Below are 26276 nucleotides of genomic sequence, written 5' to 3'. Positions count from 1 at the left end.
GCGCTAGGCACTGAGTAGGCGCTCAATAAATAATTGTCCAGTGGGTGCGTGGGTGGATGTCTGCCGAGAGCCCAGGGGCGCTGGGACTGCCCAGGGTTTGAGGAAGGGGAGGAAACGGTGGCAGAGGAAAGCTGCAGAGCCTGCCAGGGTCACCCGGGGGCTGCTGCCAGGGTCACCCGGGGGCTGCTGTGTTTGAGGGTGAGCACCAGCTGAGGCTGGTGAGCCGCTGCTTCCAGAGCGAGCGGAGGGATGAGGGCTGGCCGTGTGTTCCTAGTGGTGATGCCGTCCCTGTTCTGTAGGTGTCCTGGCGTCGGTCTGCGGTGGCCTCGTGATGCTGTTGCCTGAAACCAAGGGCATCGCCTTGCCAGAGACAGTGGATGATGTAGAAAAACTTGGCAGGTACCGTATGAAATGTAGCACCTTCTAAATAAAAGCAGCATCTCAAACCACTGGGGAAGGGATGGTATAGAGACAGTTAGATACCCATGGGGAGAAAAAGAATATTAAATTCCTGGCTCACATCCTAAGCAAAAATTCAAAGTAGCTGTAAGACATTAATGTAAAAGAAAAAAGCTATAAGTGAGTGTGTATTATTTTTTAAAGGTGGTTATAAAGAGGGAAACACTTTCAAATAAGGTCTTAAAACTCAGAAGCAACCTAAAGAAAAGGGATGAATGACTGGACAAAGTAGAAATCAGTTAAATGTGCATCAGTGAGCAAATAATTGTAAGAAATAATACATTTATAACATGAATTACTGTACAGAGAGTAAAAGAGTTAAGATGTGTCTGTCTGGAATGAAATGGGAAGATTTTCAAGATTAGATTACAAAGCTAAAAGACACTGAAAAATGTGTTATGGTATTTGTTAAAAAATAAAACCAACAGAAATTTCTCTCTGGAGCTAGATGGGGAGATAGTTGATAGAGGTAGATAGATAGATAGACAGACAGACAGATGGATAGATGATTATGATAGAGACAGACAGACTAATAAAAAGAAATGAGGGCACTGGAAATATTGGGGGGGACACTCTGTAAAGTACACAATTGTCTGAACACTATGCTATACACTTAAAATGAATACAAAATAATGTTGACTATAAAACTGTAATTGAAAAATAAAAAATAAAAATAAGTCAGTATTTTTAAAAAGCAGCTGAGAGAATGAGAGAGGAGGAGATGAAGTTTTGGAGAAGTGTGTCTCAATGGTGTGCAGGGAAAGCTAGTATCTAACCAATATATGAAGGTGAAATGTATTTCTGTCATACTAACACAAATGTACATTACATCAGTTCTAGTTTTCTAGGTTTGAAATCTTTCATAATAAAAAGTCAGGAAGAGAGGTTATGAATATGACAATGTAGAGGAAAACATCTAAAATAATACTATATACTCTGTGGGGATAGAAACAAGTGGGGAAAGGGGGCAGAAGACAAGGCATCCTTGTTAGACTCTATACATTTCCGTATTGATTTCTTAAAAAAATTACAACACGTTGTCTTGTATTATCTGTGTAATTTTTTTTTAAGTAACTGAACAGTTAATTTCAAAAATAAAAATGACTCTTTTTCTAAATGATGACCTAGACATTAAGGGTATGGCTCTCTAAATTTTAAACTAATGTATCAAAATATTTACAAAAGACTGAAATGTTAGTAACGTCACTCAGTTTTTCTTCACTTGTGTCCTGGGAAGAGAGTAGGCACTTCCGTAGGTACCTGTGTGATCGATGGTTCCACCCGTGTCGTTTTATCTAAAGCACAGTGATTCGGGGAAGAGGAGTTCTCATCCTCACTATTTGATGCACTAGGGTAACTATGCTCAGATTTCACAACTGGACCTGCTAGGCCTGGGGTGGATGCTCTCTGGTGCTCAGGTGCGACTCTGTGGTTTTGTGTGGTTTTATTATTTCACGCTGTATTCTGCTTGATTATGACTTTCTTCAGGAGTGAGTACCCCTGGAGGACTGGAAATTTCACTCTTCCTACCCTCTCTTAATGCGGTACCCTCCTCCTCCCCAGAGGTAGACCACCCTTGCTAAGGGTCTTACTGGTGCTTTACCAGACCTTTAAAATGTATGCAATGATTTCACTGTCCTGTTTCATGATGCAATTTGGAAGTATGAGATTCATTAATCATCCCAGAACGCTCCTGAGAAAGGCTCCCTCAAAACCGAACCGCGAGCCCCTATCCCAGCAGCTGACTCCTACCTAGAAGGACTGGCCAATCGGGGAACGGGTGGTCTTTTGTCCCGTGAAGTCACTCAAAAAAATTCCTATGCTTCTTTGGAATTGCTTGGGACCAGTTCATCCCTCACCCAAAGCTCTGCTTTCATTTCACCCTCAAATGATGCTACCAGAAGTTTGGGATGAGGTGGGAGAGTGTCCTTAAGCCCTGGCATTTTGTAAACTAAAATTAGGAAAAAAATTTAAAAGGTGTTAAAACACTGTGAAGGCCCCCTGAGTGTTAGGCCATGGGCAGGTCTTGCTTCATCCAGAAAGCAGAAACCCAGCAGGGCTGATTCTATCATCACAGACAGTTTCTTGGTTGGAATCAGGGTCTGGGGCCAGGTCAGGATGGTGGGTGTCCAGTCCTACCACCCCAATCCCAGCAGTGCTACTAGAGGATCAAGAGGAAGGAGAACATTCAAGAAGCTTAAATGAAGCCATGGGGAATGGTGAGAATGGAAATAAGGTCATCATACAATGAGAAGTTCAGACAGTCAGGCTAACTTCTCATGGCCTGATGTGTTTCGGGACTGTTACCAGGGAGAGCATCCCAGCCAGGATTGCAGGGTCAGAGGTCAGGAGTTCAAGGTTGCATGTCTTCATGTTGTTAGGGCTTCCGGACTCCTCCCCTGTCTGGGTGCAGATCCCTCCCCACCCATCTCGGGGCCAGGGCTGCAGTGTGGCTCTGCCGTTTCGCCCCCTGTGCTGCTGCTTGTTTGAACAGTGGGAGTGGTGCATCCCCAAACCAGTTGGGGGTCAGCTTCTCCAACTCCTTAGGGAGAAGTGGAGGACACCAGGTGATGTGGGTCAGGACTCTCCTACTGAGGTAGCCATTGAAATCAGAGTGAAACGTCGAGAGGGGTGGGGCTTTGGAGAGGAGGGGGGCTCCACACTGTGCAGAGAAAACCAGCCTCAAACGACGGGAACAGGAAGACTTATCCCAGCCAAAGTTCAAGTCACACAAACTGTTCCTAATTTTTCCTACATTTGTAACTTTTTGTAATTAAAAAAAATCTGATAAATTGTTAATTATGCCTAGTCCCTACCCCTTGGGGAAAAAATCTGGTAAAAGCATGATTTACAGTTTTATAAGTTAAGCACTTTAATCGTATTCCATAGATGTTGACTCTGGAAAGAAAAACTATTTTGCACCAAATCTGGAAGCATTTTCCTTCTAAAAGTGCACTTGATCATTGTATCATTGGTACTGTTTTGTGTCATCATTGTTGACATCAGTTCATTTCCGAAGCCTCTGCTACCCAGCAGAACTTCCCGAGGCACGTCCTAGGCGGGGTCCGAAAGCCCGTGAGCGCAGGGCTGGGCCCAGGGGCTAGGTTGCTTCTGGACCAGGTTTTCTGTCCCTCATGGGAGTCGGTCAAAACCAGATACACTAGTAAGTAACGAGAAGACTTTCTCTCAGCCTGTGGTTTAATCTTTAACAAGGGCTTTCTCTTTTCTCCTTCGTTTTGTTAGCCCACATTCCTATAAATGTGGCAGGAGAAAGAAAACCCCAGTTTCCAGCTCTCACCTTTGAGGCCTCCGCCAAAGACAAAAGGGAGGCGCCCCTTGGGCGAACCCCAAGGACCCGGAGTGCCCTGCAGAGACGCGTGTGTCCACTACTCCAGCTGTTTTCAATACTCCACAAAGACATGCACACCATCCACGGTAGTTTTCGTATGATGTTGGAGAAGAGGGATCTTTCTGACCTTGGAACAGTGCCTCTGACCCACCAGTTACAGAGAGACAAGAGAAACCCCCTTCCAATCCCCCTGACAGCTCCATCGGGAGCGCGGGAAAGTGCGCAGAACCGGAATCCCCGAAGCTGACCGAGGAACCGAGGCTCTGGCCTGGGCATTCAGAAGGCTCCTGGGATGATGAAAATGAGGTAGTTCCTCAGGGAAGACCCGGGACAGGCAGGGCTGAGCCTTCGCGGAACCTTCTCACCTCGAGCTCCGGGAGCCCCGGCAGCATTGGGGGTGCAGGCACGTTCAGGCCTCATTCCACAGATAAGCACAAATCAGCTGAGGAATTGATTATTACAAAGCTAGGTTGGGTCCCAAGATGCCGGGGTGGGGGGTGGTTTTGGTCCTCACTGGGGGGACACTGGGAGCCACATGTTCTTTATTGAACAAAACCCATGGGTTGTGAATGATTTCATGAGCTGTAGGACTTTAACCATAAAGGGATATTTATCTTATATGTGTGAGTTCAGTTCTCTGACGGTGCCTGTGGTCAAGGGTGAAAAACATGGACAGTTCTTCTTCCACCTGGACACTTGTTACTTGTTTCAGCAAGTAGCTTATATTTTAATGTAAAAGAAAGGTCCCTTCTATCCATGCTTAGAAGAATTAGCAGAGGCTTCATAAGTGATTAATATAAGAGACTTGATCTTCCTTTTTTTGTTACTGAGACTTTGAAATGTGGAGCTTAAATACACACATGCTATCTTTTTCCGAGGTTCTGCCTCAGATGTCTGCCTTCTTGCTTGGTATACTTTCAGATTCAGTATCTACCTTATGTAGAATTTTTTAAGTGACATCCTGCGTAGACAGGCCAAATGGGCACCAAAGGGAAGTCTTGCCAACGGGGGAACTCTCTCTGTGAACACGTGATGGGGTGTACAAGATGTGTGCTGACTGCAAACTAAGCCCTTTCCTGCCCGAGGCACGTCGCAAGCGAACACAAGAGCCCTGCCTCCCAATGGAGCAGACATGGTGCTGCCCTCACTGTCCCCTCCTCCACTTGCTTTGCGTCTCTCTGTGCTGCAGGGGGACTGCCACCTTTCAATTGTATTTTGAGTTGAGACTTCGGTTTTGAGAACAATAAAAACTTTAAGTTGTAAAGAACAGTCAGCGTTTGCCCCGTCTCTTCCTTTTGACCACGTGGCACTGTAAGACGCCATTCCTGCGTGAGTGTGCGCCGCACACCGGGGCAGCTAGTTGCTGGTGGAAACTGTGGGGCCTGCCCTCCGCATACGTCTGTCCCTCCTCTGCAGGCCCTCCGCAGCTTTCCTAGACTCTGCGTGATCCAGATGACCTTCAGCAGGTCTTGTGTTTGCACTTCCACCACCCGGCTTGCTTCACGATACACAACTCCCTGTCCACGGTCCCCGGGGCTGGGCTCAAGTCAGACCGTCAGTGACAGTTTCACTCGCAAGAACAGAATTTGTTCTAGTGACTCCCTGTATGTGTTGCAGCTTTGAAAACATTCTTCTTGATGCCAGAAATAAAGACCTAAAGACACACATCAAGCCTCCTTTCACTGATGAGGTAAACGCGTGGGTGACCTACGGGGATTTCTCTGTGGCCTCGCAAGCTTCTCGCTCTACGTGCTGCTGCTTGTTACAAGAAGGAGCGAGATCCCGTGTCTGTTAGTCCTACACTAGTTAAAACCGGTCGGACGAACCGAGAACATGAAAACAGTGAAAAGCACAAAATCGAAGTAAAGACAGAGTTTATTTTCAATGTATGTCATCTCTGTGTTTGTGGCCTGACCACCATGGAGCCCCCGTGCACGGGAGACATTTACCCACAATCCTACAGGAGTTGAGGTCTGGCAGCCCATGGCAGCTGAGTGCAGGCCTCAGGTCAGTATCTGTCATTTTTCTGAGCGCGCTAAATTCCCCACCCGCGTTCCAGCCTCGGACACGTGGATGCCTCCCTCGGTCTCCCATGCAGTTAATTGCTTCTCATTACTCCTTCGATCCAGCTGACAAACCTGGAGACACGAACGTAGACGCCAGGCTTATTGGGGCGTGCGCAGCCAAGGCCCCAAGAAGTGACTCCTTGTAAAATGTACTTGTCCTTCTCGAAGCAGACCAGGGGCCCTCCGCTGTCACCCTATAGGGAGGGAAAGGCCGTGTGAGGACTAAACCACCAACTTTTCACTATGGGGGTTCTGTTGCCCTAGGGGAGGTTTGTTTTTTAATATTTGAGCACTCTGTTTGCGTCGGAAAGGTGTTTATCCACCTATTATTTGAACATCTGCTGTGCTAAGTGAAGTACGTGCGCCAAAACCACATCAACTGATGTTTGCTGGGGAAAGAATTCCTTGTGAACCCTGAACTCTTCCCCTCCTGCCTTGGGGTTTCTCTTGGGCAGAGCTACCCTGAGAACTGGTGTCCTGGGGAAGCAGGGGGTCTTCTCCAGTTTCCTCCCTGCTTTCCTACTGGGTGGGCCGCCCCCAGTCCCGCCCACCAGGACTCCCGGAAGACGTGTGGGTGGAGACGGAGGTGGGACCTAACCACTCCCTTATAACCTGCCTGGAGCTCAAGGCCCTTGCACAGGGTCATCTCAGAGGATCTGAGTCAGCATTCGGGGGCACACCCGAAGGGCTGCAGGGCCCCATTCAGAATGAGGCCTTTGGTTGGCAGACCCTTCTCAGGTCTGCTGCTTTGGGGCTGAAATGTGTAACGGCCCAGACAGGCCAGCATGGAATGGCTGATCTCCGTTCTTTCCTCACCTGGCAGCTGTCCACGCCCCCGGCCAGGAGCCCCGCGCAGAGCTCGGTGGTCCGGACCCTCCCGTTCAGGTGTTCCTGGCGGTTACACACTTTGTTCTCGATCACCGGCAACTGGGCTTCCTTGAGGAGGCCGGCGCCGTAGGTGCCTGTGTTTACAGAGATCAAAGATACAGTTACTGGGTCCAAAATGCACGTGCAGGGAAAGTTCCAGAACAACAGACCTGAGATGCTAGATCTCTCGTTTGCCCCTGAGACTGGACAAGAGTTAGTTCCTAATAATACTCGAACTCCTTTTTATTGTTTGCCCCTTGAGAGTGTAAACATTATATACGATTTCGTGTTCTCAAGTCCTGGATTTAATAATCAGGTTTTCTGTGTGGGGTTCGGGGGTTCGTTTGCATTTTCATTTTTTCTTTCTTTTTTCTTTTTTTCACTATAAAGAGCTTCTTCTTCTTCTTCTTTTTGTAAAGAAAGATTGAGAAATACAACTGCTACTATTTTATATATTCTCTTTCAGACTTTTAAAATATATCTATTTTTATTGATTATGCTATTACCGTTGTCCCATATTTTTCTCCCTTTATTCCACTCTGCCCTGTACCCCCCCACCATCATTTCCCCACCTTAGTTCATGTCCGTGGGTCATACATGTAAGTTCTTTGGCTTCTCCATCCCCATACTATTCTTAACCTCCCCCTGTCTATTTTGTACGTACCATTTATACCTCTTATTCCCTGCACCTTTTCCCCTATTCTCCCCACTCCCCCCCTCTGATAACCCTCCATGTGATCTCCATTTCTGTGAATCTGTTCCTGTCTTAGTTGTTTGCTTAGTTTGAATTTTGTTTTTAGTTTTTTTAGGTTCAGTTGTTGATAGCTGTGAGTTTGTTGACATTTTACTGCTTGTATTTTTTATCTTCTTTTTCTTAGGTAAATCCCTTTAACATTCCATATAATAAGGGCTTGGTGATGATGAACTCCTTGAACTTGACCTTATTTGGGAAGCACTTTATCTGCCCTTCCATTCTAAATAAAAGCTTTGCTGCAGAGAATAATCTTGGGTGCAGGTCCTTGCCTTTCATGACTTTGAATACTTCTTTCTAGCCCCTTCTTGCCTGCAAGGTCTCTTTTGAGAAATCAGCTAGTAGTTTTATGGGAACTCCTTTATAGGTAACTGTCTTTTTTTTTTCCGCTTGCTGCTTTTAAGATTCTCGCCTTATCTTTAATCTTGGGTAATGTAATTATGATGTGCCTTGGTGTGTGCTTTCTTGGCTCCAACTTCTTTGGGACTCTCTGAGCTTCTTGGACTTCCTGGAAGTCTATTTCCTTTGACAGATTGGGGGAAGTTCTCTTTTATTTTTTTTTTCAAAGAAATTTTTAATTTCTTGCTCTTCCTCTTCTCCTCCTGGCACCCCTATGATTTGGATGTTGGAACATTTAAAGTCATCCCAGAGGTTCCTAAGCTTCTTCTCATTTTTTCGAATTCTTGTTTCTTTTTTTTTTATGCTGTTACAGTTGTTCTATTCCCCCTTTATTCCCCTCCACCCTACCCCTCATCCCCACCATTACCCCCCTTTAGTTTATGACCATGTGTCTCAAGTCCTTTAGATTCTATATTTCCCATGCTATTCTTGCCCCCCCATCTATTTTCTATCTACTGTCTATGCTACTTATTTTCTGTACCTTCTCCCTGCTTCTCCTCCTCCCACTCCCCTGTTGCTAACCCTCCTTGAGATCTTCATTTCTATGTTTCCACTCCTGATCTAGCTGTCCTTTTAGTTTGCTTTCGTTTTAGGTGTGGTTGTTAATAACTGTGAGTTTGTTGTCCTTTCATTGTTCATGTTTCTTTAACTTCTTTTTCTTAGATAAGTCCCTTTAACATTTCATATAATAAGGGCTTGGTGATGATGAACTCCTTGAATTTGATCTTATCTGAGAAGCACTTTATCTGTCCTTCCATTTTAAATGAAAGTTTTGCTGGATAGAGCAATCTTGGTTGTAGGTCTTTAGATTTCATGACTTGGAATACCTCTTTCCAGCCCCTTCTTGCCTGTAAGGTCTCTTTTGAGAAATCAGCTGACAGTCTGATGGGGACTCCTTTGTAGGTGACTGTCCCCTTAGCTCTTGCTGCTTCTAGGATTCTCTCCTTCATTTTAATCTTGGCTAATGTAATTATGATGTGCCTTGGTGTGTTCCTTCTTGGGTCCAACTTCTTTGGGACTCTCTGAGCTTCCTGGATTTCCTGGAAGTCTATTTCCTTTGCCAGATTGGGGAAATTCTCCTTTATTATTTGTTCAAATAAGTTTTCCACTGGTGGCTGTGCCTTTCCCCCTTCTGGTACCCCTATAATTCGGATGTTGGAGCGTTTAAAGATGTCCTGGAGGTTCCTAAGACTCTCCTCATTTCTTTGAATTCTTGCTTCTTGACTCTTTTCTGTTTGGCCATTATTTGCTTTCTTCTGGTCCACTCCATTGATCTGAGTCCCAGTTTCCTTTTCATTGCTATTGGTGTCCTGTGAAATTCCATTCATTTCCATTAGTTTCGCCTTCATATATTTGTCTAATTTGTCGGTATAATCAACCAGTTCTGTGAGGATCCTGATCACCAGTGTTTTAAACTGTGCGTCTGTGAGTTTTGCTATTTCTTCATCGCTTAGATCTATTGGCTCTGGGGCTCTGAGATCCTCCTGCACCATTCTTGGTCTGTTCGGGCCCTTTAAGTGTGAGAAGCGGCGCCTTGGATTCCCAGGTCACTGGGTTGTGACGCTGTATGTGGGGGCGTGGCCAGAGCGGGGAAATGGCGACCCCCCTCTGCCACTTCTCACAGCTGGGTGCGGAGGAGCAGTGCCTTAGGTGGTTCACCTGGGCCGGGCCACTCAGAGTCGCTGGGTTATGACGCTGTATGTGGAGGTGGGGTCAGAGCAGGGAAATGGCAGCGCCCTCCACTGCCGCTTGCTGTGGGGACCTGCCGGCCCGGTCCAACCGCCCACTCCCTCGTCTGTCCACCTGTGCACAAATGCGCCACCTCAGTCAACAGGCAGCCCCGCTGCCCCGCTGTCTCCCCCGCAGTCACTCACCTGGTCGCTCGCTCGGTCACTCACTAGGTCCGACCCTGAGCCTGGATTCTGCGGGCCTGAGTCCGTCTGGCCGAGTTTTCCTGTGCAACCCTGCTCCACCAGCCGCTGGTTTCGCCCCTTACCGGTCAGGCTGAAGAATTTGTTGTTAACGGACTTCCAAAAAGTTCAATTTTCCGTGTTCTGGCTGTGTTTTCTGTTGCTAATATTTAGTTTTCTCTAATCTTGGTTGTGTGAGAAGGCACGGCACATCCACCTATGCCTCCATCTTGGCGGAAGTGAATTCTTGTTTCTTCATTCTGTTCTGGTTGAATGTTTATTTCTTCCTTCTTCTGTGATCCATTAATTTGAGTTCCAGTCTCCTTCCCTTCACTGTTGGCTTCCCTTATTTCACTTTCCATAGCCTGCACCTTTTCCTCTATTTTGTGACCATACTGACCCATTTCTGTGAGCATCCTGATCACCAGTGTTTTGAAATCTGCATCTGATAGGTTGGCTATCTCTTTGTAACTTAGTTGTAATTTTTCTGGAGCTTTGATCTGTTCTTTCATTTGGGCCCCCCCCTTTTTTTTTTTTTTGGTCTCCACATGTCTATTATGTAGTGAGGGGCAGAGCCTTAGGTGTTCACCAGAGCCGGGTGACTGACGTCACTGTGCTGTGTCACTGACTGTGGGGGAGGGGTCCAAGAAGGAATAGTGCCTCTTGCTCAGCTCTCCGTTGGCTTTCAGTCATTTTCCCTGCTACCCACAAGCAAACTGGGCCCTGCTGGTGCTGATTCCTGGGTGGGTGGGTTTGTATACATTGTAGGACCCTGTGGGTCTCTCCAGTGAACTCTCCTGTGAGGCTTGGAGTTTCTCCCACTGCTGCAACCCCCACAAGTTTTTACATTCAGAGGTTTGGAGGCTTTATTTCCCTGCACTGGAACCCTGAGTTATGTGGTTTGTCTCGCTCCCTGGTTGTTACCTTGGGTTTATCTGCATGCAAATGTCGGACTGCCTGGTCCACCAGCCACCTGCCCCGGTCCTCCAGCTGCTGCCTTGACAAAAGTCCTCCCTGCCCAGATGCCCGTCTCTGCCCTTCCGATAGGTCTGGATGAATGTTCCTTTAACTCCTTGGTTGTCAGACTTCCATACAGTTTGACTTCCGGTGGTTCTAGTTATTTTTTTATTTTTAAATTTGTTGTTGTCCTTCTTTGGGTTGTGAGGAGGCACCTCCATCTTGGCCAGAAGTCCTCCTTCAGGCTTTTGATATGCTTCTTTGACTACTTCTACTATACTGAACAATGTTATACCCTGATTTTTTTCACTCAACATTATATAATTAGGATTCTGTTACAATGTTGCAATCTTCATCATTATTATTTTAGTGGGAAGTAACTGCTTAGTGGGTATGAAGTTTCCCTTTGGGGTTAGGAACATTTTCCAGAAATTGTGGTGTCGCTTGCACAACACTGTAAACGTGCTAAATGCCAGTGAATTGTGCGCTTCAGAAATGGTCAATTTTGTTACATGTATTTTACCACAACCCTTCAAAAAGAATAGCTGTCATTCACTGAGAATGAACTCTTTCAGGCACGAGCTCATTACGTGCTGTGGCTGATTGAATCCCTCTCCAGTGCTCTTCTGAAACTGGCACGTTTGTTATTCCTGCTGCCAGTTGAGGAGACCGAGGCTCAGAGAGCGGGGAGCTGGTCCGGGTCTCCCCGTGGGAGGGTAGCGAAGCCGGGTGTGGAAGCTGGTTTTGTGATGTCATTCCCTGAATTCTTCCCGCATGCTCATTGGCTCCTACAGCTGTTTCTAGCTTCCGCATGTTCGTTCATACGCTTTACTCCTATTCCTTAGTATTTTCTTAAGTCCGAATTCCCAGAAATTATACAGACATATTTATGGCTCCCCCAAAGGATCATCAAATTATTTTCTAAAAGGGCATGGCAGTTTCCAGTGTCACCAGAAAAGAGGTCACTTCACCACATCCTGATGGGTAGTTAATGTTTTAAAATTATTTTTCTAATATAATAGGTGGAAATTGTCCTAATTCATTTTTAACTTACATTTCTTGTTTTATTCATTGCATCTCTTTTTGTGGTGAAAAACTGCCTTGCTTTTAACTTGGGCAAATGGAGCTAGAGCACTGGCAAAACTAACGGAGAAAATGCAGTTTTTCTGAATGGACACCCCCAGGTACACCCACAAATCGAGCAGTTTTCCAGCTTTGCAAGCCCAGTTTCACCAGAGGTTTGCAGAAATCTTTGCACTGTGAGCACGAAACAGCAAGGGATGAAGCACCATCTCTTCTCCAAAGACCTGGAATAACTTCGTTCAGTCCTCTCCAGAGCAGCAAGCCTGGCCTGCAGTTGCCAGGAGCTGGGAGTGGAGCTGCCGCGGGAAGGAGGGCTGGTCCCAGGAACCACTGGGAGGTGCACCCCTCCCACGGAGTAGGTGTGTGGCAGGAAGGGCCTTCTCAGTCAGTTCCAGTCATCAGTTCCCCCAGGGCTTCCGCTTTCTGAGCAGGACAGACCTGCAGACGCTGACAGACCCTCCCTCGGCTGGTGCTGGAAGCTGATGTGCTCTGTGTGGACGTGCTGCCATCCTGTGGCCACAGTGGAAATGACACCTCTGGGGGCTGGAAGAGACTTTGGGACCAGAAGCCCTGAGGGGGCTGTGCAGGGAGGGGAGCAGGACCTCCCGAAGCGCCTGTGATTGCTGATAACCTGCTGCCAGGACGGGTCCACACGCCTTGCTCTGGGACACGAAAGAAGCCGGGACAGCTTGGAGATGGAAGGGGAGAACAGGAGAAGGCTGGCCCCACAGCAGTAGTGGAGAGAACAGGACTGGTTCGAGGTCATTGCTGACAGGCAGGAAAATTCTAGACACCCCGACTCAGGCTCTGTGATGCCCCCTGGCCCAAGGACTGCCGAGGACTGTTTTCTCAGTGGACGTGCGAGCTTGGCCAGGAGAGACGGGGCAGCCTGGTGAATGGGGGTTAGAAGGGTGTGGGTGGTGGGTGGGACAGAGGAACAGCCACTGGGCTCGGTGGGGTGGGCAGGCCGGCCTGGGTTCCCTCAGGCTCCGCTGCACGCAGGCTCTGCGATGGTTATTGGTGACTGAGACGGTGATGGTGGCGATGCTGATGTTGATGCTGGTCGAGGTGGTGATGGTGGTGGTGGCGATGCTGGTCGAGGTGGTGGTGATGGTAGCGATGACGGTGGTTGTGTAAGCACAGCAGCTGCTGACGTGCCATTTCCCAAGCACCGGGCACTTCACATGCCTTATCTTCACGCTCACACCAGCTTTGTAAGGTGAGGAGACTGGGGTTTGGAGAGGCTGAAGCACTTCCTGCCGTCACGTGGAAGCTGATGGAACCGGAACTCACATCCTGACCCTTAGGATTTTAGGTCCCTGCTTTAATCAGCCAGTGGGCTTTGCAGATGGCTCAGAAGTTCCTCTCTGGACTTAACCCAGCCTGCGTTGGCTGCTCTGCCACTTGCAAGAGCGTCAGATGAGAGCCCATTGTCCACCGAGGAACAGGTTCAAAAGCAGTCTGTGGCTCCTCGAAGTACCAGTGGGAGCCAGGGGCCTGACTCGGGTCTGTCTGCCACCTGAACCCTCCACAACGGCCCAGCAGCACTCTTCGTTTGCAAAATGGGGACAAACACTGAATTCCCAGGCGTTAGTGGCATCTAAATTTTTTTAAATGTGAAGAGTTGACTAGCTTGGCACATCCACAAGGACACTTCATCGGCCACATTGCCCTTTACACCTCCGTGTTTACAGGCTCCGAAAGGCACAGGGGACTGTGGGGCCCCGGGAGGCAAGTTTTTTGAGACAGTGGAGAAAGTGCAGAGAGGACTACAAGTTTGAAATGACCTAGGCCAGCAGGTTTCAACCTCTTTTAAAGCCACAAAACCTCTCTTCGAAGGAGAGCGTATGCAAAGGGCCGATGTGGCAACACAGTCTGGGAGCCCTGGTCCTTCGGACGGGGGCTGTGATGCAAAGGGGAGCAGAGGTGGGGCGTGCCCACTGTGCCCAGCTGGTGGCAGCGCCGGGCTGCTTCCCGGAACTCCGGGCTCACCAGCACCCCTGAGAAGGTGAGGCCGAGACCTAAGACATCCTCAGTGTCCCAGGCCCGAGCCTGAGGGATGTCGTGGGGATCGGGACCCGCTGCAGGGAGAAGACAGGGTCCCCCTTGCTGGTGCGGGACCGGTGTGGGGCCCTGCACAAAGGTTTCCTTTCTCACCCCATCAAGCACCTACGCGAACTGGGGCCTTTCCTTCGAGCTGTCAGTCTGCCCGTCCCCAGCAGTCTCCACACACATCAGAACTAGGGGGTACCGGCGGATTCAGGGTTAACTCTGATTTTAGTTGCTGTTTCACACCCTGTGTGGGAACTCAGTACGGCCGACTGCACATGAGCAATAACCGGACGGCCTTCCTTTACAACCTTGATTCAAAGCCCTACTCACCTGGGAGCGCGACTTCCACGTTGAACCGATGAGCTAAGAAGGAGACTCGAAGAACCACCCGCCCTCCCCTGGCCCGTGGCCCGTGGCCCGTGGCCTGTGATGACCGACTGTGGAGAACGAGGCAGGTGCCCAGACAGAGTCGGGAGGGTGGGCCTTGCTCATTGGTAGGAGGTGGTTCAGAGGCAGGGGGAGTTCGTCTCACCTTGCGTCTCCCCCCAGCCGGTGATGTAGCACACCGTCCGATCCGCGACCACGTAATTGGGGGACGGCAGACAAGCTGGGATCACGTTACGGGTGATGACGGCAGGGCTGAAAGGGAAACGGCAAACATGTGACTGCACTGCTGGGGGGTCCTCCAGGCATCCATGGTTCTCCTACAAGATGCCACCGCCCCTGAAGCCCCACAGTCCTCCGAGGGGGCACTTCCTTGGGGCGACGGCACTGTGCACCAGGGTGAGCAACTGTTCACCCTGACATCTGCCTGTATGAATAACCGAATGGTGTGTTAAGAAGGCGTCCGTGTGGACAGGAAACCCGAGGTGGGAGGAGGGGTGACAAAGACTCACTTCCATGTCTATTCTGTGCCCGGTCCCCTGTCACCATGCCGCACCAAGTGCGTGCTTTTGCAACAACTCAGCGGGGCCTCGGTCTGCAGGTGGACCGAGCCGAAATGCTATCACCAGCATTAATAGTGGTACACACTTCGCGTGACCAAGGGCGAGTCTCCCGTCCTGCGGGTCCTCAGTTTCCTCACCGGTGAAGGTGGCGGTGAGAACGCAGTAAGACGCTAGATACCAAAGGAAAGAGGGTTGGAGACATTGGCATAAATGGCAGGATGGCACTGTGATCCAAGGGCCTTCCCCTGTCGTGGTGTCCCAGGGCTTCTGAAACTCCAGAATGCTCATCTTCAGACTTGCTTCTACGTTAGCAAGTTCGAGAGGAAAACAGATGGGGGATGGGAGATGTGACCAAATGTGACCAAAAATCTCCTCGCGGCTGCCAGCTTTGAAGCAGACACACCCTCTCGAAGTCTCCAGAATAGACCTGGCCTCTCACCCGGAGTGACCCACACGCCACTCTGTGGGTGCCCCTGCTAGAACGCCTGTGCCTTAGGCTCCTAGGGTGTAGGGGCATGGGGTGGGTACTGTGAAGCTCAAGTGACTCAGTCTAGCAGAGACACTTCCAGAACCCCAAATTTACCAAGTCACTTGTTCAGGCAGTTGGGCCCCCCCCCCATGGCCCTGGAAGGACCGTGTGAAAGCAGGGAGGCGGCTGCTCTCAGGCTGGGCCAGGAGGGCCCTTGCCTTCCTTCCTGGAGAGCCCACGCACCCCAGGAAGTTGGTCCTCGGTGGACCAGCCCCCACAGTGTAGCATTCGGACGCCTGCCCGCAGGCCATGTGCCGGCCTGGCCCCTTTTGGACACTGGCCCCTTGTGCGGGGTCCCACGGTCACGGGGACCACCAGATTTAGCCCTCATGCTCAGAGTGCCTCAATGACTTTCCCAGACATGTCTGTCCTCAGAAGAGCTGTTTACTTGGCTGTGTCCACCGGGACCTCTTTGCCAATGCTGCTGCCCTAAAGCGGCCTATGCGAAAGTGTCATTTTGTCAGGCTTAGTAGGAAAACCCCGTTTCAGTGAGAAAAGTGAAACCAAAGAGAAGTGTTTGCATTTGTGGACTGTGTGTGTGTGTGAGGTGACGTTCTGGTTTCCTTAAGGGCTTTGAAATCCATAGTCCCTTTTGGGTTCCCCCAGCGTGGTAACACATCGGGAGGAGAAGTGTCCCCCCAGAGTAACTGGACAGGACAGTTCTCTGACTGTGACGGTCACTAGCTAACTGTGCACCTTGAGGGAGGGCGCTTGAAGGGTAACCGTGTCCCTCATTTCAACTGGCTCTGTTTCCACACGAGGGGACCGAGCCCTGACACCTCTTCGTCAAGACCACAGCGAGTATGAGGCGGAAGGGCCGGGCCCGGCTTTTCCCGCCTGGAGCTCGACGTTCTTCCCCGAAGGCCTGGTGCCTGTCCTGTCCTAGGCAGTGGCTCTCCCACACGTCTGCCCACAACGCCCAGGAAGCTCACGCCTCCTGGGCACCGGCTGTGCGGCCAGGTACCTGCTCAGCTTCAGCAAAGCAATGTCCGCCCGGCTGGGCTCTGGGAACAGCCTGGCCACTTCTATCACCTGCACATCATCTCCAAGAATATTCTCTTCGTGTGCGCCCAGGACGACCTTGTAAGACGAAGCCCGGGGGGACCTGGGAAAGACAGTGACATAAGTGGCAAGATCGGGGCTGGCCCCTTCCTCAGGTGCCCTTCCGAGCCATGGATGTGTGGCCCTACCCAGACAATCGGTTTCCTCTACCAGCGAAAAGGACAGGCCACCCTTTGCCTGAGCCTAAGGAATGTCCCCAGGGGTGCCTTTGGTCCATGAAACCGACACTGAAGTCGGCACAAGGTCAGACCCCCTGTCAGGGGAGACTCCAGGGGTGCTGTGCCTGTGGCCACCTGCCACTCTCTGCTGCCTCCAAACCCACCTGGACTGGCCCTTCCCTCTCTGTTTCCCTGCAGCAGTGCCCTGTCCTCTCCCATTCAGTGGCCCCGGCCTCAGGCTTCTCGCACCCACTCCCTGGTCCCAGCGGCACTGCCACAGAAGGAAGGAAAGGAGGGGACTGGAAAGGACAGAGGTGGGAAGTCCAGGAGACAAGCCCGCATGCCAGCTGTGCCTGCACGTACCTCTCCAGGCAGTGGGCGGCAGTGAGCACCCACTGCGGGGCGATCAGGGTGCCCCCGCAGAAGTGCTGTCCGAACCTAGGAGGGAAGCACACCCGGCGTCAGTTCTAGTCCGCCGGGCCCGTCTGCGGAAAGCCCGAGGGGCGCCCGCTGGACTCTGGCCATGCCCACGCTCCCAGAGGGCAGGCCGCGGCCCGTCCCCAGGACGGTGGCAGCTGTGAGTTGTGCCTCAGTTGGGGGTGTCCCAGAAGGCCCCATCCACAGCACTCTTGAAGGTAGGTGGCTGGGGGTGGCTCGGGGACATCCTGTCCAGGAAAGCGAGCCCACGTGACTCCAGTGTGAAGCCCGCATCCACGACTTAGACGGCTTAGCCCTGGACTTGAACAGAAGGGACTGGGGAGAAACCATCCACCCAGTTGAGGTCTCTCTAGTTTTTCTGTTGAAAAGATTTATGCACAACCTGGTGAGTCACTCTGCCGGCAGCCGGATGGGACCCTGGATATTGGTGGGTCGCGGGAGTCTGCTGATTGCACCTGAGACGATGCCCTTTTGGAGGGGAGGGCTCCCGAGTCACTTACTCTGTGGGACTGTTCAGGCCCGTGGCAGCTCATGCAGAGAGCGTGAGTCACTCTGGACCAGGTGGCTAGTCCGGAATGGCTAGTGGGCAAGTCACTCTCATCAGTCAGGAATAGACCAGTGCGGTTTGGGAAGAAGGAATTCGAAATAGGCGAGAGGTGAAGATCGCATAGAAAGGAGGTGCTAGATGATAAGGCAAAGGAAGGAAAAGCCAGCTCAGCAATAGGACAAGACAGACCGGACTCAGGTTTTTCAGGGGCATCTCGTAGGCGTGGGGCCGGAGGGCTCCCGGGTGGGGACCAGCAGCCGAGCGCAGGCGGGCTGGCGCAGGAGGGAGACAAGGAAGCGGCACATGCCAGCAGCTCGCTGTCCCACGTGGCCTGCTTTCCGTGAGACACCAGGAAACCGGAGCTCACTGAGGGCAGATGCCACCGAGGTGATGACCCCAATGGCCGGGGTTTAGTGGGGTCAGAACTGATCGCTCCCAATGCATGGCGACCGTGAACTGCCCTGCCTGAAGGGGCATGCGTTCCAGACTGGGCGAGCGCCCTCTGACGTGTAGTCAGTCAAACCTGCATCTGTGACGGACCTCAGGAAACCGGGTCTGTGTTCCCCGCCTGGCGTCCCGTTTCTGAACGCATGTCCTTCTCTTTACCGGGGACAGGGGACGGCCCCACAGCCCACCCGCATCCGCAGTCCTCCCGCAGTCCTGGGACTCACGGGTCGTGGCGGCTGCACGGTTGGTGGCAGCTGCCCAGACCAAGAAAAAGCTTCCCATTCTATTTTCAAAGTAGAGAACCTCGAAAAATTAAACTTTTTATTTTTCTAGTTTCCTTCCTCCCGATGAGGAGGAGGCAGAGCCGGGCCCTGATGCATGGCTTTAGTGCGCACGGGGGAAGGTTTTTCATTCTCACACACAAGGATGAAATACATTGTTTCTAGACACGTGGTTACCTTGTTCTAAGACTGACTTGCCAGGGCCAGGAATGCCGGTTGGACACACAGCCACCTACGACCCTTCCGGGACATTTCTTCGGCTCCACCTTGGGCTTTCCACAGTCAAATGAAGCGGACTCTGTGGCAGAGGAGAAAGAGTCGCATCTGAAGGAGTGAAAGGTAACCATTCTGTTATCAGCTCACCATAAGTGAACGACTCCTGGCCAGAGCCCTGACTGGTCGTGAGAACATGGGCGTGGTGGGGAACGGAGGGGTGGATGCATGGAGTGGACGGACAGCTGTCAGAGGGGCGGGGGCCCTGGATGGAAGAAGGTGAAGGGATTAGGCAAAACCATATATGCATCACCCACAGACACAGACAACAGGGTGGGGACAGCCAGAAGGGAAGGGGGAGGGGAGGGGGAAGGGGCAAAGGAGGGGTGGGAGACAGGGGCGGAAAGAGACTGCTGGGGGCGCCGGGCGTGCGATGCAGTGCGCCCACGACCTTTTAGTGAGCTGTACCCCGAAACCTGGATGTTGATGCAAACCAGTGTCACCCCAATAAATTCAGTTAAAAAAAGAAAGCAAAGAGAAAAGTAAAGAAAACTCTTAAACAATTTCAAAAGTCAAAAAGAAAGAATACAAGCCTGCTCTGGAATATCTTTTCCAAGTTTCGAAAGTAGTAGTAGGCAACACAGAACTTCCCCCTTTCACAAAAATACGAGTACTTTTGAAAAACTGTTCTTGGGAGTGACTGAGTACATTGGTGCAGTTAGGCTTGAGAATGGGGGCATCTCTGAGAGCACCCAACCGACCCAAACTGTCACAATCTGTATTGATGGCAGTATGTCGTCATTACCGCTGCCACCACCACCACCCAGCCACAGCTGTCATCCCCACTGAAAGGCAATAAGGGTGTTTTTAAATGGGAATCTCTGTGACATGTATGTTCAAATGTATGTGTCTGTGATTGTACGTAGCAAGGGTGATCTCCCCTAAACTGAAATACCTCCTTCTCCCAGCCGGCCTCAGGGCCGCTCCTCCGGGGGGCCGCTGAGGCGCACCCAGGGCCCTGAAGATGACTGGCACTCGCCTGCCGGCCCCTCCACTCACCTCCTGCCTGCTCCCCGCCCCACCGAGCCTGCAGGGCTCCTGGAGAGCAAGGTCAGTGTCTGCCTTTGGTCGCACCCACTAACGCCTCAGAGAGTTTAGGGCTCACAAAACGCTTCTCTGTTATCTGGGCTCCTAAAGAGCTTCAGACACGTTAAGTGTCAGTCATTGTTCATCATAATACTGACGGGGGGGGGGTCGTTTTCCGTCTTAACCAGAGGTTCTGCCCGCTCTCGAACCTGGAACCCAAGTTTTCCAAATAACTTTCCACTTGTTGTGGCCCGTTCTGAGCATCTCTATAACAAGTCTTTCTGGAAAAAAGGAAGTGTGTGGCACCACGGAATTGTGCTGTCTGGTACAGGTCCTAATGTGTGCTGGTGCCTCCCACTGGGGGGGCTCTCGGAGGGGCTGAGGGGAGAATGGCGCCACCCTGAAGGGTCCGGCGCTGTGGTCCCGCGTCCCGGGCAAAGTCAGAGGTTTCTCTCCGCTTTTACTGACTTATCATCGCACTGAATGTGTGGGTGGGATTGAAAGGAGTTACTAAAATCACTCAACAAGTAAACATTTAAAATAAATGAATATCAGTGAATAAAAATTATGTGTAAGGTTGGCATCCTTCAATATTTTGAAGTTAATATGACAGAGAAAATTTGCACAGCCCCGTGATAACACTGAGGAACGGAGCACGGGGCTGATGGAGCACAGTTGTGACTTCAGATTCTTTCAGTGACGATGTGACAGTTGCAGCCGGTGTGGCGTTAATTCTTTAAAATGACACTGTCTCTGTCCTCAGGCTTTTCAGGGGAGTCGTTGAAAGAAGTTTATGTGTGCCCTAGCCTAGAAAGTTGATCCATAATACATCTTCACTTGAAAGATGAGTTTTTCTTCTGAATTAGAAATAGTGTAAAGTTTGGAAACTTTAAGGAAAATGATTGTTAGGAAATTTCCCACTTATATTTTAAGAGATCCCAAATCTCTCAGGGAATGAGCGATGAAATCTTTAAAGAAAAAGAGAAAAAATGCAAACAAACTAAATAGACAAAATCATACCTCGAAGACATTTCTCATCCTGAAAAACCCGGATAAAATTAGCAAAGCCCACAGACGCCACACACAGAAATTCCTTAAGGCGGGAGAGCCGCCCTTCCAAGCACTGACCTGCCGCAGGGCAGGGACTGGTGTTCACAATTTAATTCGATTCTATTTTATTCAGCAAATAGGTGCCATACACATATGTATACACACACGCATGTACGTGTGTGTGTCTGGTACCTACCACCAGCCTTGCACTGGGCTAAGCACTAGGAAAAGGGAATAGCTCAGACCCTTCGTATTGTCTCCAATCCCTACATTCTAATATATGTACAAGATGTTAAACTGTAAGGTTCACCTGAGGACCCAAGGATGCCGGGGGTGGGGGGGGAGCTTTTTACACTGATTTCAAAGGAAATGGCCTCTCCTAGAATTCGGGTATCCTCGCCCAACTCAAGGATGTAAAAGAATCAGGTTCTTAGAAATTGGAGAAAGAAGAAAGACTGGGAGGAGGATTTTTCCAGAGGCTGTGAGGCCCCCCAGCTCCCCGAGATGTGGGCATGTGTGGTTAATCCCAAAGTGGTGGGAAGGATTTCAGTTGGACCCCCAGCCCAACCCAAGGACCATCTTGTGGGCAGGGGGTCTGCTGGCCCCTGGAAAGCCCCCTTCTTAGGTGAGGTGTGTCCCTCCCAGACTCAGCGGTGGAGGCCGTGGCAGGAAGGCCAGGCTGATAGACAACTTGAAGGCCATTCCGGGAGGAGGCAGCCTGTCCCACGTGGAGGACCTGGGCCCATAAGAGGTGAACCAGAAGGAAGGAGCTGAGGGTCAAGGGTGACCAGCTGAAGGGAGGCACCGGCCCTATCTGCGGACGTCAGGTGGAGGGCCACCATGAGAATGTCTGCAGAGCAGGGCCAACACCCATTTGAGAAAGAGCCAGGTATAAACGCACCCTAAATCCAGACAGCACAGCACTGCAGCTGAGTACCATCCCTCCTCTCCTACCTCGTCCCCCTGCCCCTCCCAGAAGCAAACCCCACAGCGGGGTCCCGTGCTCTAACCCTGCCTCCGTGCTGCCTGCCTGGACCGTCTCAGGTGCCTGTCTGCCGTGGCGTTGCAGCCAGGCTGCTCCCCTTCAGCTTGAGTCCCCCCACCAGGCAGACTCCAGCACCGGCACGCTGACCTTGGTCACCAGAGCAGATTCTGTGCAGAGATGGGGTCGAGCCAAAGCGGCTTTCGGCATCCTCCAGACCGCCCATGGAGGGTCTCTGAGCCCAGGCCCACCCTGTCACGGGCCCCAGACTCATACCCCCTAGAAATCTCCGAGAAAGGAGGAGGGCACCCGGACCCACCCTCTCTAAGTCCTGCGGGCATGGGCAGCGAGTGGACAGTCGCCTTTAGAGGACGCCAGAGCTGAGGAAGGGTCTCTCGTGAGTTTTTAGGATAACAGCTCATGGGTTTCCAGCATACCCTACCTGCTTCACTGTTTCCTGCTGTTTGAATTTCCTCTTACCTCTCGGCTGCTGAAAGGGAGAATGTGCCCTCTGGCTGACTTTAAGTTTGTTTTCCCTGCATCCTAACGCGATGTCGGGGAGCTGAGTGGACCCCTCGCCAGGCTGCGTAGACGGCCTCTCAGCTTGTGCTTCTGGAGAATTCTGCATTTACTTTACTGAAGGTGTGAGTGGCTCCCTAACCCGTGGGCCTTGCAGGACACATTCCAGAGGCCCCTGATGAAGAAAGAGGGCCGGGGGGGCGGGCAGCCCAGCTGAGGCCAACTCGAAAGCCTTTTTTCTCCTGGAGATCCATGTTCAGGAGGTGAGGCTGCATTTATGCGAGAAGTCAGTTCCTTTCTAAGAAGAAGACAACGTACCACAACGAGGAACATCACAGTAGTCGAAAAGCTTGCTTGGGTTCATTGTGTAGCACCAGGGACCGTTGTCGTCACCATCAGGGTTTCGGCAGTACTGAAAAAAGGGCAGGTGTTTACGGGACAGTGTACACCTGGCAGAAGAGGAAGGTCCCTAGGCTCAGGCACGCCACAGCTGTCCTTAGAGGGTGGCAGGTAAGTGCTCCTTTTGGGGGAGGAGAAGGGGTAAACTTCAGGGTCCTTCTGACTCGTTCCATGCCACTGGCCACGTCTCCTTGTTCAAAAGGAGCTCCAGCCATGAGGGGACTTAATGTAGAGACGCTACACGGGGGACTCATGTCAGAGGAGACCTTAGACGCCCAGCAATGGAGGACCATGGGACGGAACTGACTCATCGTGTGCCTGGTTCATCTCAGCAGCCCGATGGGGCTGTTTGCTGGGGGTCCAGGAACGTGCATCCCCAGGGACTGCATTCCTTCCCCGGATCAAACCATGAAAAGCTGTCTTCTGTGACCTCTTCTACGCACCCCAAAGTCACCCACAAAGTGTGAGACACTAGGCTACATCCCACTGTGTGGAATCCTAATGGCCCAAGTTGTTTTCTAGAAAATCGGACTAAAACATCACACATCACCATGGATCGCCAGAATCTAGAACCTAAAAAATCGCACCCACGGGGGAGGAGAGGCCTGCGGGCCGGCTTAGGAGCGTGCTCGTGAGCCCGCTGGTGCCAAGTGTCCTGACGCCTGCTGTCCCGTACGCTCGGCCCCCCGAAACCTCTCGTGTTTCCCCCGCTCCACCCCACACCAAAGAGCAGTCCAGGCTGACGGGCTGTAGCACAGAACCCCTTCTGTTGGCCGAGATTGGTCAGCAGAAGGCGAAACGCAGCCCCGACCGGAGCGGCTTACGTTTTTTTCCAGGCCCGCCCTCGGGTTGCTCTGTGGGGTGAAAATGTTGTGTGTGTGGGGCTCCTGCGCATCCCAGGCCTGGCACGGCGTGCCCGTAACCGTGGTCGCCTTCTTGCCCCGATAGCCTTTGCCGTTCCCAAGCATGCAGTCTGCGGGGGAGAGAAGAGGGTGGGTCACCTGCTCCTGCGCTGACCCTGGGGACAGGGAGCGAAGGCAGCAGCCTCAGGTTTCCCCAACGACGGGATCCATGGCCGTGCCGGGAGGAGGCCCAGCACGCAGATGACGGCTGTGACTGCTGCCTGGGGGACCAGGTGCCTGGAATGCACATTGCCTTGGAAATTACCCCGGCTGCGCAGGGGGTGAGACGGAGGATGTTGGCCAGGCCGCCAAGACAATCTGCCCTGCGTGAGCGTAGGAGGTGGACAGAGACAGCTTGCCCCGCCCTGGGGGTTTGCGGGAAGCAGAGGCTGCTGGGAATGCTTAGGCGGCTCTTGAACATCTCCTTCTCACCAAGGGTGCACATGGCAAGGGTTTCTAGAAACTTCTTTAGCTGGAATTGTGAGTGGAGTCCCTACCCTCTGGGGTTAAAAAGGTTTCCAGAGATGACTTGGGACACCTTCCCCAAGCTTGTCCCTCATCGCAAACCATAGGACCCTCAGAGAACTTGATGTGTGTTGCATATGGGGGCAGGGACACAGTGTTCTCAGGGCCACTTGGAAAATCTGGAAAGCAGAAGCTGGGCTGGGTGGGTTCTCTGCCGAGCTGGGGGCTGTGCTGGGCAGCCTGCACCCCGATATTGGCTGGACCGGGGGTATGTGCATCCCTGTGCACTAAAAGCAGGACATGCACATGTGAGAACCACATGAGGCTCCTCAAGTCTTATCCAGGAGGGATGCCCAGTGGGGCACAGAGGGAGGAGAGGCAGCCTTGGCCTGGGCCGGGGCAGGTGAGGGCCCCGCCCTTGCGGAGGCAGGGCAGGGCTCTCGACTTCGAATCATGACCATCTGGGGGATCGTGAAGGATCCAAAAATGTCAGATGTGCCCTGCGACCCCTGGGGTTTCATGTGGGGCAGGAGGAGCACGAGCCCCCCTGTCACCACGTTTTTTCGCCCTACGAAGGGACAGGTACTTGGCCGCTGCCTGGCACACACAGGACCAGGTGCTCAGCAGGTGCAGTGACAGCCCGAGGGCCGAGGAAACTCCCACCTGAGATGACAGCCTCGTTCTTATGTTCTGGCCCAATAACCCTGACAGCCTCGTACCCTGGTTCCTAGTGACCATGGGAGAGTCATCACCTGACTGTCTTGCTAAGCACCCCGAATTCAGGAGAGTCACAGCCACATTAATCCTTCCTAATCCTCTGCGGAGGAGCCAGGGACTTGCTGTTCTGGGATGTCCTATTTCAGTTAACGCCACCATTATCAGCCTCTCCACCCACCTGGGCTCACCATTTTATCCATCAGTGTTCAGGTCCTAAAGGGGCCACCCACCCACTTTACACCTGCACCAGCAGCTCTGTCGCCCACCCCCACCCTGAGGGTGGCATGCCGAGGTTCCTCCCACAGCTGCTCAAGGTGCCAGTCCCCACAAAGCCGCTGCACCCATCAGTCAACCTCCCAGGTCTCCCATCAACTAAGCACACAGATTGCTGGCCACCAATGTCGTACCTGGTTCTGAAGGACTCTCAACACTCGGAACCTGGTCTACAGATGGGGTGTTGGGGACGCTCTGCTGTGTCCCCGAGCATTTTTGCAGGTTGCAGAACTCCCACCGGACCTTCGGGTCGGTGGTGAAACACCAGGGGCCTTTGTCAGCATCTGGATTCCGGCAGTAGTTCATTGTCAGGCCACTGTGAATTCGACGTGAGAGGGCCTGAGTGGCTGGGGGACCTTCAGGGGACCCCCCACACCCTCTGAATGTGGATTTGACCAAGTCTTAGCAAGTGATTTGAAATATTTCCATTAAAGATGCCAAAGGTGCTCATTAGTATTATAATGTCCCAAGCACAGGTCCTCGACATCTGAACAATTTTTAAAAATCAAAATTAATATATCCTTCATATAAAGATGACATGATATATAAATGTATAATGAAAGTATCAGAATGGCTCCTTCCAATGTCAAGATCCAACGTGGATCTAGAAATGTATATTTTAGATTTTTCTCTATGTATATGCAAATATTTCTACATCCCTGTCCACGTTTCTATGTAAGGCTACACAGGACTGTAGAAGCTGGAGCAAAAATGTGCTTCCCCAAGGAAGAAGTGACATCCAAGATGAGGGCACGTTCAGGTCAGCCTTCCCAGTCTGTTGACTCATAATGTAGTTCAAGTGGGATGCATTTGTAATAAAAAGAAACATGAGTGTAATATAACTGTAACTGTCATATCTGGCAGATCATGTGGGTTCAGGGTGTGAGGGGCTTCCTTGGGAAACCAGCTCCCGGGCCACATGCCCTCCCTATGGGGTGCATCGTGGGGGAACAGGGAGGAACCCTGCACTGTTCTGGCCCCACCCACCTGTCTCACCTCCCTCGCTGCAGCCACTCAGGGACTGGGAACGGGGACGACACTGGAGAACAGTGGGACAGAGGGATGAAGAGAGAACTCTGGGTAGACTAAGGGATCGGAGGGAGCTGGGGGCTCATGGAAGAGTCAGAAGAATTGGGGTGAGGAACCTGGGACCCTGGGCTACTCGATCCACCAGAGCCTCCCCAGAAGGTTGCCCTAGCCTTGCAGAAGTCTCAGGCTTGGAGTCCCCATTCCAATTCAGACCCATGGCCTCTGGCCGTCTGAGAACATTTGAAGCGTGTTATATGTATGGGAATCTGACACTATGCCTACAGGTACCACAGACAAGCGACAGTCTCAGGCTTGGACCCATAATTTGAGAAGCCAGTC

At 51.6% G+C, this 26276-nt stretch overlaps 2 protein-coding genes across 2 annotated transcripts in view; one reads left to right on the top strand and one right to left on the bottom strand.

Moving 5' to 3' along the window:
• SLC22A3 (solute carrier family 22 member 3) overlaps positions 1–5077 on the top strand; it is a 76155-nt gene extending 71078 nt beyond the window's left edge. Inside the window, exons 10-11 of the mRNA XM_037126087.2 lie at positions 300–399; positions 3703–5077. Coding sequence (XP_036981982.2) covers positions 300–399; positions 3703–3763 — 161 coding nt within the window. The 3' untranslated portion in view covers positions 3764–5077. The remainder of the gene's footprint in view (positions 1–299; positions 400–3702) is intronic.
• Positions 5078–5665: 588 nt separating this feature from the next.
• Positions 5666–26276, bottom strand: part of PLG (plasminogen) — a 38654-nt gene continuing 18043 nt past the window's right edge. The window contains exons 11-19 of the mRNA XM_037126052.2: positions 25043–25224; positions 23376–23524; positions 22471–22564; positions 18480–18600; positions 16953–17027; positions 16334–16474; positions 14426–14532; positions 6691–6836; positions 5666–6068 (exon numbers count right to left, since the gene is read on the bottom strand). Of these exons, the coding sequence (XP_036981947.2) occupies positions 5907–6068; positions 6691–6836; positions 14426–14532; positions 16334–16474; positions 16953–17027; positions 18480–18600; positions 22471–22564; positions 23376–23524; positions 25043–25224 (1177 nt within the window). The 3' untranslated portion in view covers positions 5666–5906. The remainder of the gene's footprint in view (positions 6069–6690; positions 6837–14425; positions 14533–16333; positions 16475–16952; positions 17028–18479; positions 18601–22470; positions 22565–23375; positions 23525–25042; positions 25225–26276) is intronic.

This window comes from Artibeus jamaicensis, unplaced genomic scaffold, assembly GCF_021234435.1.
Source record: "Artibeus jamaicensis isolate MK-2021 breed Jamaican fruit bat unplaced genomic scaffold, CSHL_Jam_final contig_497, whole genome shotgun sequence".
Classification (NCBI taxonomy): domain Eukaryota; kingdom Metazoa; phylum Chordata; class Mammalia; order Chiroptera; family Phyllostomidae; genus Artibeus; species Artibeus jamaicensis.
Note: the sequence above shows the minus strand (reverse complement) of the source record. Positions and strands in the feature narration are given on the sequence as shown.